Source organism: Battus philenor, unplaced genomic scaffold (genome assembly GCF_028537555.1).
Source record: "Battus philenor isolate CCGP_79_NKW_IND1 unplaced genomic scaffold, ilBatPhil1.0.hap1 SCAF_1, whole genome shotgun sequence".
In the NCBI taxonomy this organism is placed as follows: domain Eukaryota; kingdom Metazoa; phylum Arthropoda; class Insecta; order Lepidoptera; family Papilionidae; genus Battus; species Battus philenor.
The window spans coordinates 18,442,461-18,458,594 of NW_027181661.1; the positions used below are offsets into that span (position 1 = coordinate 18,442,461).

Sequence of the window (16,134 nt, forward strand, 5' to 3'; positions counted from 1 at the left end):
TCGTATTCCAATTTCAAAATTATCTCAACGATTTTTCCCTACAAATGAGCGTTTAGCAGTTCAAAACTTTTACACCTATAATCATCATCCTGTAAAAGAATAATACTTGACGATACTTCGAAAAATACCTTTATAAATCTTCGACGGAAGAAACTTAAATTTTTTAATAGGTTACAAACAGTGATTTAAATTAAATTTTCATAATTCTTTTACCCGTGGAATTTGCAAAAGCACCGAATGAACTTTAAATCCAATGAATATATCGTCTACGGATCTCCACATTTTCTATTCGAAAAAAAAAATTGAAGTTTAAAACGAGTATAGATGAATAAGATTGAAATCTAAAAGTTTACTCGTAATATTCTCCCCATCGGATATAAACTTTTGAAGTTAAATTAAAAAAAAAACTTAAAATCCGGTTCATAAAAAAAATATTGCCTATCCGATTTATTTTTCTGAATATAAATAAAAAAAGATATTTTCATATTATGATACCATATTCGTTATATGGTTATTATTTCGATATATCAATGTAAAAATAAATATCATTCCAGATAGATATTACGTATAAAATTCCACTTACATTTAATCGACTTCACACTCATTACAATCTAATTTAAATAATTAACTTTATAGTGGTATATTTACACAAAGTTAATTGCATTAAATGAATTTATTGCTGTTTATTGTTACGTAATCGAAGAGATACGAGGGTGAAGACGCGGCCTTGTACCAATGACCCAGATATGACAACCCCCAGGAAATAGCTGCGTTCTACTTTACTAAAAATCACTACCTCTTTAAACTTACCTCTGGCGTATGCGCAGAAGCCTAAAAATTTCTATCTAGTTCACCATTTATTTATTTATAGGTTTAAACAAAAATAATAACAATTACTAAAATGAACATAATAACATATGAATAAGATTTTAAAAATATGTTGTTCATTTATGTTTCATTGCCTTTTCCATGTGAAACCAAAAAAAAAATATGTCAAGCGTAATTTATTTTATCTGTCACTTAAGACATCCATCTTGGTTTTTTTAAAAAAAAAACATCGATTATAAAAAATAAATGAACGTTTTTTTTCTTTTATAATCTTTTAAAACTAGCAAATTGTTGATGTTGAAACATTTTGTTACGTTGTTAACTTAAAAAATGTAATATTTTTAACTACATCCATACAAACATGTTAAAGAAAAATGTGCAATTTGAATTAAATCGCCTGATCGTAAAATATGCATTGAATGAAATTCGCATAAGCATCTAAATGATTAATTATAAAGCGCTTTAAACGTCCACAGATTAAAAAAGAAAATAAGACAGTGTAAAATTTAAAAACAATAACAGGGCTGCAACGTTTTTGGTAATAAATCATGAGCAATAGAGAATGGTACATGAAAAAAATAATTGATAAAGATGTCCCTAATATATTTGACATGTTATATAACCATTAACAAAAATATAAAAATGGATCAGCAAAAAATCAATAAGCTTTCGCGCCGTCTCAGATGGGTGCATTCGCTCAGCTGTTATTGATTTCGTGATTGACCGAATAGACTGACTCACCAGTAATATGCTATTTTATCTCCATGACCGTTTCGTACATTTCGATCTAATAAATTGAAGCATACATTTGTCACTGCGCCCTCCATCCACTTCACGAAGATATTTCCTTTGCTTATATCGAAGTTGTACGACATGAAATTTCCAGGTTGATATGGTGTCTGCCAATAAAATTCGTCGGCTATTTCTGACCAAAACGCTTCGGGGTCCTCCAGTGATTTTTTATGCATCTCTTTGTATTTTCGTAGGGAATTGATGCGTGATTTTTCCACCACATAGTCGGATGGGTTGTAGACGCGCGACATTGTTGACCGCGGCAAGCTACTGCGAAGACTTGTAACACGTATACTCGCGTCGGCGTTACGCAGTTACTGAAGTCGGTTGACGTTTAGCCCGGCAGATCGGTCCGCAGTGACGCACGCATGGCCCGCGCATGCGCGGTATACTCGTGAACTCCACCACGCATGCGCGGCACCCTTCGGTATTGTTAGCACTACACGGCGCATCCAATGTCTCTTACATAATTAAAAGATCAATATATTCGTTATGATGACATCATATTAACGAAAATATAATTAATGTTAAATAATTACGTGTTATTTTTCACAATTTTTGATATATTCAATAAATTCTTTTCTCGTTTTTAAATCTTAATTTAAAAGTATATTACTAAATCTTTTTATAGCATTCCTTAGTTTATAATTGATTGAAATGTATGGCAATTGCTTTGGCGACTCATTTGCAGAGTTGATATAATAACGTATTCATTAAAATTTATCAAATGTCATTTAAAAGATCAACTGTGGAGTTTCTAAGTAATGAGTCCTTACATGTAAAACTGTTATAAAAACAGACATCTTTAATACAGCTGTTGTGATGTTCCTAATTCAAATTTATTACAAATTAAACACTATAAATTTTAGTTTCAGTACAATTGCATAGTTCTGTTTGAAATCATGGAATATTAAAATTAAGCGACATTTTTAAACAAGAGCTGCACACTCTCGGGATTAGCAGCCGAACCTGCGGCACCCAAATCCTAACCGGTTCCTGAAGCCACCCTAGAATTAGATATATTGTTATATAGTGCATTTCTTGATTTCTCTTCTCGAAATGCAACCGCTTGCTCTTTAAGCCTATGACCCTTATGGACAGTCCAGGCCCCTGGGCTGATCAGATCCGCTACATAGGTGTCGTTCTGGACGAAAAACTGTTACAGCGTGCACCTCGCCAGAACCAAGAAAAAGGCAGCTTTCGTCATGTACGCAAGCGGTCGTTATGTACGCAAGCTGTCATCATGTACGCAAGCTGTCGTCATGTACACAAGCTGTAGTCATGTACGCAAGCTGTACTCATGTACGCCCGGGATTAGCGTGTGTAAATTTCCATTGTTATAACTTTACAACTGGAAGTATGTATATAGACGTAATGGAACCTACATGTAGATACGAAGCGGCCAGCAATTATTCTGGTCGTGAAGCGGGAATTAGTCTGTAATTTCGACTGTGTCATCATCCAAATTTGTTACTTATGCTCTAGATTCTAGTCTCCAGACGAGGAGATTCAAAAAAGACAAGCCGGAATTCGCAGCCATTTGAATAATTTGACTTATATGGTGAAGTCGAATATTAAACAGGAGAGGTCAAATCTCGTTAGATAGAAATGTTGCTGGAGTTTCTTTTACTTCTCGCATCGATTCTCGAAATTATACCTAGTCTAGCTATAAGTTCTGTTACAAAGAAAATATCTGATAATACCTAGAAAAAATAACTTTACTTTAAAGTTTTATATGTGATTATGTAGAGTGTAAAAGATATGTTAACGTACTAAACTAGTACAGAAGGAAGTCTATTTTTTATCGTAGAAGCCAATGTTCGAAATTCAAATTATTTTTTTTTAATGTACGTAATCAGCCAGTAATAGTATTTATGGCTAGACTAGGTAGTAATATTAACCAGGCAGTAGGAACTAAGTCGGTCTACGGCATATTTGGGACGCCCTTGAGTAGGAATATTAAACGCGTATTAAATGACAGCAAATACAAAGTTCTCCTCTCCTCTATTTACCCTCCAAACCTGTTTATAGTAAGACGTAGTGGTCTGTTTCCAGGCACTCTAGCGAGCCTTTGTACTTTATTACCTATAAAAAAGGTTTAAGCTCGGACATAACTAGCGCGGGTATTTAGAAAGTAAAGTCCAATATCCTTGTGGCGCCTACTCAAGTGGCTGTCGGAGGTGCTACGCTCGAACTTTTGTTTTTTATGGCCCCCGCTATTGGGAGCCTCTCGTACCCCTAACTTTTTGGGATCAGGGGCTTTATTGTTCAATAAATTTTTTTTCCAGTCTTTTCTTTATTTATCACTCTCTTTCACGCGTCACAATATCTTTCAGTCTTCACTTTTGTCCTTCACAATATCTACGCTCGAACTTGTATATACCTGGGACACACCGTCCAGCTTGATAAGACCAACTTCGAGAACAGAGAACACCCGTCGAATCCAACTCGGCGGTGTTCAGGAAGCTCCGAAATATCTTCTTTTTTAAAGGTTGCCGGTGATGACATACAGATCTGTAACGTGATCACTTACGACAGGCTTCATAAGGAGGATCAAAGTCACCCGGATAGCAATGGAGAGGGCTATGTTCTGTTTCGCTGCGAGGTCGAATCAGAAATGAGGTGATCCGCTGAAGAACCAAGATTACCTAAGTAGGTTGAACCGATTGCCGTTGGGGCTGAAAGGTTCTGGAGTGATGACCACGAGCAGGTTGACGTGGCGTGGGCAGGCCTCCCTCGGTAGACCGACGACATAGTCAAGGTGGAGGGATATCGATGAATGCGAGGAGCGCAAGACCACGTGTTCACTTACTGCTGAGATTTAGGCTGTGTCATTATCGCTTTGACGGCTCGAAGTAAACTATAAATATCAACGAACAAACCGTATTTGTCTATGACAGATGTGAGCAACCTTTTCAATTGACTGGTCAATTTAAATTTAATTTTTTTTTTGACGGGCCGCATATAATGCAATTTAATTTATAAATCTTTATTTTTAACTGACATTATAATAATACAATATGTTAATTTTAATTAAAAATCAAAATAAGCACAGCTTTTAAATCGTAATCCACCATTTTACTTACTTACTTACTCCGCTGGCTCAGTGACCCAAAGTGGGTCTTGGCCTCCGAAGCGAGAGACTTCCACTTTCCTCTATCTTGCGCCATCGTCTGCCATTGGCTGACATTCAATTCGCGCAAGAATGCCTCAACGCGATCGATCCAGCGATACCTGGGTCTACCCACTGGTCTTCGACCCCTCGGTTTTTCCAAGTACGCTACCTTCACGCTCCGATCCAATCCCATTCGCTCCAAGTGACCAAGTCAGCGGATTCGTTGAGCTTTATATTCGCCAATCCGACATTTTATTATTATTAATTTTATAATAACTCATTCATGAAAGTCGAAAAAATAAAATCAATTTTAGATATGTTTAGCGCGCCGTGTGTTGTTTATCCCTGGTATGACAAAAACATAATAAAGAGTGTTATAAAAATAAACACAAATATAGTAATTCATTATTTATTTACAATCTACATACATACAGTCTTCATTTTGTTTCTATTAAATGTCCGTGTATACACAGTATCTAAGTCGTAATAAATTACTTCACCGTGATATGGCTCCGTGATATTCTCTCACCGCCACATCGTTCCGCCGGTGGACATATTTACAAGTAAATTCACTATTCACTGTTCCGTATTTGGTTTAGTTCTCATCTCCTTGATATTGTTCCGGATGGTATGCGAGGGTTCGTGCTAGGTGGCCAGGGACACAAGTCTTCGGCGCCTTAGTTTCCTTCCGAATCGCTTCCAGAAGGCCGTGATGCTGTAGATGGTGGCTGCTATGGCTAATAGTGTGAGCGCTCGGCTGGTGAAGCTGGGCGGTTCGTAGCTGTCCGCGTGCGAGCGAGAGGGCGCGGCCCCTGCACCCCTCCACGCCCGGGGCGCGGGCTCCGTGCCCTCTATTTCAGGAGCACCTGGTAAATTACATCAATGTGTTTACCATGCATTGACAACTAATGTATTAATAAATATTATATATTTTACGTCTATAACCTATCATCCTGTATATATAAAGTACTCGATAGTGTAGTAGAGAATTTTTATAATGTAAGTGACATTTGAATTCATCTTGAGAGCCTTATCTGCAGTTGTAGCAAAACTGAATGACGCATTATGAGCGTGCATGAAAACCTTATTGATCTCTTGTGTTACGGGAAGCAGCGAACAAAGAGGTCGACACACTCCAACCGCGCGGACCGGGCCGGCCTCGCTTCGTTTGCTTATGTAAGGCGACCTTTTAAAATGCTCTCATTTTATTTAACAAGCGACCGGGATTTCGTATTATATCGTTAGTGTTTTTTTTTTAATATAGGTTACATATACCACAACTTATATAGCACGGCACGGTATATAGGTCGCGAGAAATTAGAAGTACCCACAAACAGAAACTTAAACCAAATAATACATTATTTATTAAAAGTAATTGGAATTTAGTTATTGAATTATATCCGTCAGCATGTTTTTTAAATACGTAAATGAATGATACATTTCGATGAACAAAAAAATTTAAACCTAAAAATTGTATCTAAGCAAATATTCATTTACACATTAATGCAGTGTTTCCCAACGTGTCGTCCACGCCCCACAAGGGCTATTCGATAGTAAACTCGACACAGATTTAACCCTTTTGTTGCAATATAAAAAAATTAAATTCACATGACTACATTTTTAACAAGTTTTTATTTCTAGTCAACAATATATTCACCTTCGTTATCAACAACCTTCTGTCATCTAGTATACAAATCAATGCCGGTGCGGTAACAAATCAATCGGTTTTTCTGTATATGTCGACAGAAATGACATTACTCTCCGGTCCTCCTAATATATTATATGGCTTATGCCCCCCTATGTAATATATTAGGATAAAATTCTTATGAATTATAGAAAAGCTCTGTCGAGTCATGGCACATGAAAGGCTGAAAAATACTGCATTATATAAAGAGTAGTTACATAATTTGCATTGTTTTTGGAGCCAGTTTCGAAGTTTTTGCTTGAAAATATTTATTTTACAACTTTGGTTTTATAAGACATTTTTAACCAAGAACAAAGATCGCGATGTTGACCGATTCAGTGCAGTGTTATTATCATTTAATTATTTATATAATCAGTAATTGTCAACATGCACATATAATTCGTTTGTTTTACAATAGAGAACCATCCGAGCAATTCAGGTCCTTAGAGCTTAAATCTCCTTGAGTAAATGGTTCAAAGAAATCAATATTCTTTCAGTGACTTCACAATATATTCACGATAATATATTGTAGGTTTACAATAACTTAAAAAAAAATAGGGAACATACACGGTGTATTTACAAGACATCGTGAAAATCTGGATGTAGTCTCTTATTCATGTTAAAAAAAATTATAAAGGCTTATTATTCAATTAGAGAATATTTGAACGACAAGAATCCTTTACAATGACGTCGGCTTCATTATTTCATTTACATTTAGGTTATGTATGATAGGGTGTATATGTAATCTGTATTGTTAAACTTATTCAAAAGATGATTCGTTGTGTAGTTTCTTTCTGCTTCTTCTTCACAAATACAACTTGTGAAGCAAAGTGGAATAAAAAACATTAATTATAAAAAAGCGATGACTAATCATTGTTAAGAGTTCCAATGTTGATTAAATGAACAGGTACCATTTAATTGGGTTGCTGCCATTTGCAGTTTCAGAAGCTAAGAAGGGCACGTCTCAGAGGAAGTTTGGCTTGAACATCTTTCATGATAACGAAACTTGAGGAATCTACTTCCTAGTTTCACCAGGATCTCAGGATTCATTAGGATCCACCGAGCTCTTAAATAGCTTAGGCTGATGCTCCATGGAGTGACTAAGGTTAACTCGATGATACCAAACGAATATTTTTAACATTAAAATTCTTGACTTAGTTCGCAGTAATTTTAGAAAGCGTTAGTGCTGGAAGAAGAATTGGCGGAAGAAACTCCTGCAACGCTTCTATCCGGAGTGATATCGATTCTGAAAACGCCGGTTTGTTTAAAATGTGAATGTGTATACCTATGCTCCGGGGATCTGTGGGGGCGTGTCGTGGGGCGAGGGTGCGAGCCGCGGGAGGCGCCGAGACTGGATGCGGGGGCAGGGGCGCTGGAGGCTCGCACGCCGGCACCGCCCTCGGCCCGCTACCATCCGCAGACAGTACCCTCGAATACACGTGAAGTCGACCACCTTCAGCTCGTTGGGGCAACTCTAGACAAACACAACACTATCAATCTTAATTTAGGGCGTACAAAGTTCACTGCTGGGTATAGATCTCCATAGATCTCCAGTCCGGTTGGAAGTGGCGTACTTTCAGGATATTCCACTTTAACCAGGTTATCTGTATGTATGTGTATCCATAAGGTTCTAGTTGCCATCTGATCTGCGCGTCATGTTGCCTGCTCACTGTAACTTCATACATATATATACACACATATATTTCTATACTTGATTCTATAAAAATATTGGAATAGCTATTTTATTATAATGTACAAAAAAGAATGTTCATTTGTATGAACTTTAGCAAAGTTGTTGTAGATAAGCCTGCGATTTCTAATTTGGTATGACCAATTTTCGACAGATGGCGCCACTGTCATTTCAATGAATTTCATGTGTTGCAGTGACAGTTCATGCCGAAATGCTTAAGTAAATCCTATACGAGAGAATAAATATTTATTTATACTATACTAACCGGAGGGTATGAGGTGGACGTCGCGACGGCGGGGGGCGGAGGCGGCGTCCTTCAGCGCAGCCGGCAGGTGACCACCGAGCGCGTACTGCAGAGCCGCCAGCATCAGCCAGTGGCAGGGCCTCGCTGAACCTCCCTCCAGGCACGACGAGTCACCGTACACGACCACACGCCCGGCCTGGTCGCCGAACAACACATGTTAGCGACATCTACCGGCATATACAAAACTTTTCAACAACAACTTTGATTATCACACGCTCAGAAACATTATATAAGCAAACCCGAGTGGTTATCTCATTTGTCATTTCAAATCACCATGTATTAATTGATCACGAAGAAATATCTTTTTATATTAGAGATTGGCAATATATATCCCTGATCTTGGGATATACATCACTCTTTTATATCTCCAACTCATTCAGTGCGGCTCGGAGAGAGAATAAGGCAGCTACTACTACAAATATATCATTTATATCTTCGGCTTTTTTAGCTCAGGCTTAGAACTCAAAAAGACGGAATAAAACGCTTGAAATTAAAATAAGGAATCTAGAAATTTAATGCGAATTAATGAGCGTTTTCAGCTGCATTTGATTCCTATTAAGCATTTTATGTTAGTCATAAAGCACAAAAAGTTAAACGCGCGCGTGTTATATCACTCAGAAAATCTGAAGTTTACATTTTTTAATACAAACATGCAATACCTATCCGTCTCTCTGTTTTACGTGTAAATTGGTACATAAGCCCATCTCTTTCTCTCGAACTCTGAACGAGATGTAACTCATCACGAAAATTGAGTCTTAAGTATAAAGACTTAGAGATACAATTCCAACGCGCGCGTGCTGTAGAATGACTATATATTAGAATGCGTAATATATATAATAAATTCCTGCAATATGTCGGCAGGGACAGATAGTAAACTATTAAAATTTTAATATCTAGTGTTAAATATTAAAAAAATATATATTTTTCTTAATATATTTTCATTAAGTTATTATTTCTGAAACAATTGATTTTTGTACAAAGAGTATTTTACATTAATCGAAAACAAAATCTAAACATTCACCGGTTTAAAGATTTTACATTAAAAATTAATCATCCTGTATAATTATAGCATTATTGCACCAGTTAATATGCAGCTATTCATATATTACGTTGGCTCTGAAGGAGGAGAGGAAGGAGAGAGAATCGCTTACTATGACAAGAGGCGCTTTATTCTCTATTTTTTAAATTTATTATCTGTTTAAATGACGTTATTATTACATAATTTGATTTTTACGAAGGAAATCTAGCTTTTATGATATATACAGTGTGACAACAATGTTGAGGATTTATTAAAATTAATTTTAAATTAATTTTATGTTACGTATTTATTGACGTCGCGATCATACTATTTTAATCAATGGATTATAGTCAGTCATTCTAAAGCTATAAAACATAAAATCCTTTGATATGATTACCGTCATAGGCCATTTTGTAAAAACAAAACATTAAATTTTTTAAATAAAATAATCGATTTCTGTGAGATAAATCGTTGTGCTTGGAAATATTATAAAATTCAAACCTTATTCTACAACTTTTTTTAATAATTTTCATATATATTATACGTTATTTTCATGTGTAAAATAAAGTTATTGTTGAAAAATCAACGAGACAATTATAAACACAAACATATACATTTATATATATATATATATATGTATATATATATATATATATGTATATATATATATATGTATATATATATATATATATATATATATATAAGCACAAACGTACAGCCATACGAACACATGCACGCAAACATACAAATGAGATATAAACGGTACAGTAATACATCTATGTGTGAGCGGCAGTCTACCTTAGCGTTACAAAAATGGCGGCTCACGATCCGTTAATTCAAAATAAATTTGGAAATTCAAATTCCAAAACGTGACCACCGGCTCGGAATGCTGATCTATTTGACAGTATAGAACTACAATGTTCGCTTGACAGAAATTTTTTAAAAAGCACAGCAAAAGTTATCTTTATAAGCTTACATATAAATTCAAGGGATCCCTTGGAACGCCATAAATTTTAAAAGTGGTTCACGAAAAAAAAAGTCAGTTAACCTCTATTAATAAATAAAAATAATTCACATTACATTAAATTGTGTTAGTCCACATTAATCCCGTTATTTAATATCCAAAAATATTAGTTAGACAAATACATTTGTGCAAGGAAGTGTACTTAGGAAAAAATGGCGGGAAAATTTGACATTTCCGATTTTAAAATGTCATCTGTTTAATGACATCAAAAATTGGCCAGATACAAAAAGGGTATAACCAAATAGGTTTTAATCGCAATATTTTACTATACTTCATAAGTTTAAATGTTTAACTAGATGTAAGACAGATTCAAATGTCATACTTTATATATCATAAACGAGCTAAATTCCCAGGTGCCACATGACTTTACAAAGTTTACAATCAGTCAAGAAATTTATTTGATGTCAATAATTCAATTTTAATATAAACTAAACATTATTAATAATTAAGGCGATTTTTATTTGAAAATAATTATTCTTGAGCAGGGTATGAACAGGATACTTCATAATACCTAAAGGCAGCTATATCTTGTGTATTATTCTTTGATTACAAAATAATATATTTAATACCTCTGAATATATACTTAGTCCCATTGAATCTTGTTAACATATAGTTAAGTACCTAAACCTGTGAAATATATACAGAAATATTTTTTGGTAGACATTACTTAATTTATATATTAATACACTGAAATTTGTTTTTGTGCGGTATGACTATTTAAAATATCTAAAATAAGTATGTACTCCACTAGCAGCAAAAACAGTTTTTATATCACGGTAAAAAAAATTGTGAATAAAGAGCGCATTATAACTAGGTACTATACTGGGTAACATGCAAACTGTTTTATGGTAGTTTGGTAGAAAATATCTTTTTCTACTTAAAAATCCTCTCATTGCTTTAGAGAGTAATTTTTCAGATGCCTTATATTCGATGATTATTTGCAACTATTGATGTTTCAATACACGCTTGTATGTCTCGGTAGCAAAGACATATAAGAACCTACCAAAATTTTTTGATTGGTAACTTTTTCAATAAAATTCTAATTTGATTAAAAATTAATTATCAATAAAACTGAATAGTGTAATATTATCCAATATCCTTATTTCATATCACGAAAACATTTTGAGTGTATATTAATTAAAATCACAACATCGGGTGTAAATATCAGGATCAGACAGTCTACCAGTTGAATGCCAAGCTATATACTATTTCTCAGCACCCATGACATTTCTATTTCTTTAAGTTATTAATTACCATTGGATATTGTCCTTTATCGCCATCACAATATCAGCCCACCATCTTCCCAACCACCTTCACCACATCGTACAGTATCCAAGAGCTGCCACAGGACATCTAACATGGACACCACAATCCACTCATTAAAATCTCAACTACGTGCCATGAGTATTATTAGTAATTATTATTTACAAAAGTTATTAATGTTAGTATGTATGTCTGGTTCATACCTGTGGCAGCTTGTCGATGGTACCGTTGGTGTAATCCCGGGTCTCCCCTTCGGTCTGCAGGAGTCCCAATATTGGTACGTCAACGGTGTGAGTGGCGCCCCCAGGTGGACCTCCACCGCCCTTCTCTCCGGACATTATCTGACAAATATACATTAATTTTTGCTTGCCGTTTTGTATTGCAATATTATTAATAAGACTAGTCCGGGAATTATAAGAATAAAAAATTAAACTAGAAGATACGTCCGGTGATATTGTACTGTGAAACCCTGGTAATGGAGGTGATAGATGATAAGAAAACTCATTTAAGCAAAGTCCCACATGTAGGGGGGAACTAGAGGTATCCAAAAGGGGGCAAAAAAAAGTGGTTCATAATATTGACAATGAGATCTAATTAGGAATGTGGAGATAGATGAAGTAAAGTAGCCGAAATAACACAGCGGATTGGCGGGTCAAAGTGGCAGTAGGTCACTTTGCCGATGGGGCTTTAAGGCTTTAGGGTAAAGACCATGGAACGGGAAGATCAACATTAGACGCTCACTCACATGGTTAAGGTCTCCAGAGGACACTTGCAGCAGTGGATGTCTTATAGGGACAAGGCTGGTGACGTACCTGTTGACCCTGGTCAGACAGCTGGGCGGTGATGAGGATACCTCTCTCCGGGAAGCTGTGTATATGCGTACCACTTGCGTAGTACATCGGGTGACCGGCCAGTTTGAACGAGCCCTCGAAAACTCGGTCTCCAAGCGCTATCTGAAATATAAAATTATTTATATCATACATATACACATATATATACATATATAACATTCAACACTCACTTGATACATGCTCAGCAGGTCGTTGAGTGCTGGAATGTTAGCGCCACCAGTTTCAGGAATCCACCTGCAACACGATCTGACATTTAACAAATTATACAAAGGAATTATTTTTTAAAAAAACTTGTGTTATGCCCACGTATTAATTGTTAGTAGAAAGTTCATTTGATATGTTCAGATAATAATATAGTAGGAATTTTCTCTACAGATGGAGCTAGTAGTTCAAAAGAGCACAGTATTGGAAATAATTGTCAAAATAGAGGGAGCCACTTGCTAGGAAATTAGTTTTATTTTTATAATGATAATTAAATAAACTGGCAACTGTGGCTGTAGGTTGGTTTACTGGTCAAAAAAAAGAAGGCTAGTTTTTTTTTAATAATGTTTAAAAATAACGAGTGCCAATATATAAGAAGTCATTTGCTAAAAATCGCTAGGTTTTAAAAATAATAAAAATTAAAAAATGAGGCAACTGTCATTACAGATGAGGCGACATTTAGAAAAAAGCACAGTTTTGAAAAAAAAAAAAAGTATATATATATATAGTGTAGTATATATATATATATATATATATACATGGTGGAATTTTTTAATGCTATCTGAAGAAAAAGTATTGCACATACAGGAGATGGACAATTTTACTCAAAGAAAACATACCTTTATTTTTAAAAAGAAACAGATTGCATTCACAGATTTTCGAAACGCATGAAATCCTAAAAAATAACACCCCACACTTTTATGACATCGATCAATAGGGTGAATCATAAGGATTACATCTCTCTAACAAACGTATAACGTATGTAAGTATATATATACATATATATATGTATATATATAATCGCATAAAGGGAGGCACACAACAAAAAGTCCACATCTCATATTTTACAATAATAATGATGATAAAAAGTGGCGATATTTAATGGAATCAGGCGTTACTTCGCGGAAGTCCATTCTAAGTAAGAAAAGGACCAATATTTAGCCACTTCCGCACATGCAGTGGTGCAATGAAAAATGTTTCATTGCACCACTGCATGTGCGGAAGTGGCTAAATATTGGTCTTTTTCTTACTTAAAAAGTGACGGCTCTCGCTATATAATTTGTCAAAGTAATTAGTACTTAAGATGAACGCACCACTGTCGCGTGTTCTCGTCGTAGAACTTGACGTAACGCAGGAGAGACGCGTTGTACCAATCTGCAAACACTATCAGGGACAGGCCGCTGTCGACGGCTTTCTTCAGCGCGGCCATCTCCTCCGGGAAGTACTCGTCCTCAGGGTCCACTAGCAACAGCGCACCGTACAGGGAGGTGTCGATGCAGGTGAGAGGTGACCCTGATGGACTTGACTGGTTATTTTTTATTGTCACACTGGTTCAGAATATAGTAAGAAATTTTTTTACAGATTAGATTTTTTTATTAGTATTCATTTACTTTATTGGAGATAGACAGTAACAATAGGCAGTAAGAAAGTACAAACTTAGAAGCTTAGAAATATAAAATTAATTACAGTTGTTACCTTATAACTATCTCACTGAGAACAAAAGTACTGATAGTACCGATGTTTCACAAACATTGACATTAATGCCTTTGTTTTTACATTTATATAGCAAAAATAATTCTTAAAGTTTATATTTAAGAATTATTTTTTCTCACGTTTCAGGTCTGGATATTAAAAATACAGTTCGTGATACCTCATACCTACTACACATGCTCTTCATAACTCATAATAAATAATAAAATAAATTATTCTTTACTATTTGTCCCCGCAGATCTTTCTGCAAGAAGGTAATAGGCCTGTTCCACTCACATGTAACATATTTCAGAATTATATCTTTATTATTGGAAATAAATGTAAAATCATCGCACTGTTAATGTACATTCACGACTTTAAAGATTTTACATCATTTTCAATCACCATGTATAACTATTATATAAAAAAATGTGCGTGGGTCGCTTCAAAAATTAGCTAGCTTTTCTCCTCTCCTAGCTTTTTTCCTAGCGACGTAAAATACTTGACATCATCATCATTATTACAGTCGTAGAACATCTACAGAAGCATAGACCTTCTCCCCCCTGTCTTCCTCCAAAGCTTTCCAAGCGACCATCTACCAGTCTTCAAATGAATCAAACAGGTCTTGCTGCACGACGTCAAACTTCAATGTTACCGTTCCAGAACCTTAAATTCTAAAACTTTAATTACCGTTACCATCTTGACTTGAAATAACCACAATTCTAATTATACAATATAGATTTAACAATACAACACATTATATAAATTGAAAAAATTAAAATGCTCACAGCGATCATTTGTTCTATATTTAATGGAATCAGGCGTTACCTCGCGGAAGTCCATCCTAAGTAAGAAAAGGACCAATATTTAGCCACTTCCGCACATGCAGTGGTAGTCATGCAATAAAGTGCACCGCCCGCCAGCCCGCTGATAAATGCGTATGCGGCAAACAATGCGAATTACACAACTGCCACCGCCAAATCACTCAACACGTGTTTCACCCCTCCACGGGGCATCTTCAGAAGTTATGTTACACCGATTAGTGCCAAATACAGAGTGAGTCATTTGTTCAACGCACTATATGACCAGCCAATCCAGCTACTTTTGAACCCAAAGCTACTTGGCTTTATTATATTCTGCAATATAATTTAACATGTGACCCACCCATCACCTCCAGGTAGAAGCCGTGCTCCCGCAACCGGCGGTACATGTCGCGGAAGTTGGTGTGGACGTGATCCGCGTGCCAGTCGAGAGGGTCATGCTTCGCTCGCAGGTCATCGCGAGGGAAATAACCCCCCGGGTAGCGCAGACTGTGGAACTGGTCCCACAAGAGTCGCCTGGACCTCACCGGGACTGGGATGATTCGAGCCCTGGACAACACCACGTGCGTTACATACACGACAATTTATTCATAAATAAACAATATCATTTTTAAAGCATAAAGTCATTATAAGTAATATTTAGAAGAGATCAATTGTTTGAATTTCAGGAGATTCAACGACATAATGATATTTAAGTCTAGAGATGTCGCTGTATGCAAGACTTGTCTGACTTAATTATAATGACCTGTTTAAAAAATATATTTTTATTATGTATATATATATATACACCTAACTCTTTTTTTTACAGAGTAGATATATTCTTTTGAAAAGCGTGCAAAACAAAACATGCGAAAAAAACATGCATGAATGAACTCGCGACATATGGTAGGGGATTTGTTCTAAACTTTAAAGAAATGAAAAAAAAAACTCTAATATTTGAAAAGAAAAATACATACAAAGCAGAGTATATAATAAAATGTATATTAAACAAATAATTTTCAAACAGAAACAATTAAATTTTATAATAAAAATTTAAAATTTAATTACTCCGAACCAAAAAAATGTGAGTTACA

General features: G+C 35.5%; 2 protein-coding genes across 2 annotated transcripts in view; both read right to left on the bottom strand.

Moving 5' to 3' along the window:
- Positions 1–1,917, bottom strand: part of AcCoAS (acetyl coenzyme A synthase) — a 31,541-nt gene extending 29,624 nt beyond the window's left edge. The window contains exon 1 of the mRNA XM_068776481.1: positions 1,570–1,917. Coding sequence (XP_068632582.1) covers positions 1,570–1,871 — 302 coding nt within the window. The 5' untranslated portion in view covers positions 1,872–1,917. The remainder of the gene's footprint in view (positions 1–1,569) is intronic.
- A 3,244-nt stretch (positions 1,918–5,161) lies between these two features.
- S1P (membrane-bound transcription factor site-1 protease) overlaps positions 5,162–16,134 on the bottom strand; it is a 28,649-nt gene continuing 17,676 nt past the window's right edge. Inside the window, exons 13-20 of the mRNA XM_068764440.1 lie at positions 15,405–15,610; positions 13,865–14,063; positions 12,740–12,803; positions 12,531–12,671; positions 11,922–12,059; positions 8,375–8,549; positions 7,705–7,893; positions 5,162–5,601 (exon numbers count right to left, since the gene is read on the bottom strand). Of these exons, the coding sequence (XP_068620541.1) occupies positions 5,381–5,601; positions 7,705–7,893; positions 8,375–8,549; positions 11,922–12,059; positions 12,531–12,671; positions 12,740–12,803; positions 13,865–14,063; positions 15,405–15,610 (1,333 nt within the window). The 3' untranslated portion in view covers positions 5,162–5,380. The remainder of the gene's footprint in view (positions 5,602–7,704; positions 7,894–8,374; positions 8,550–11,921; positions 12,060–12,530; positions 12,672–12,739; positions 12,804–13,864; positions 14,064–15,404; positions 15,611–16,134) is intronic.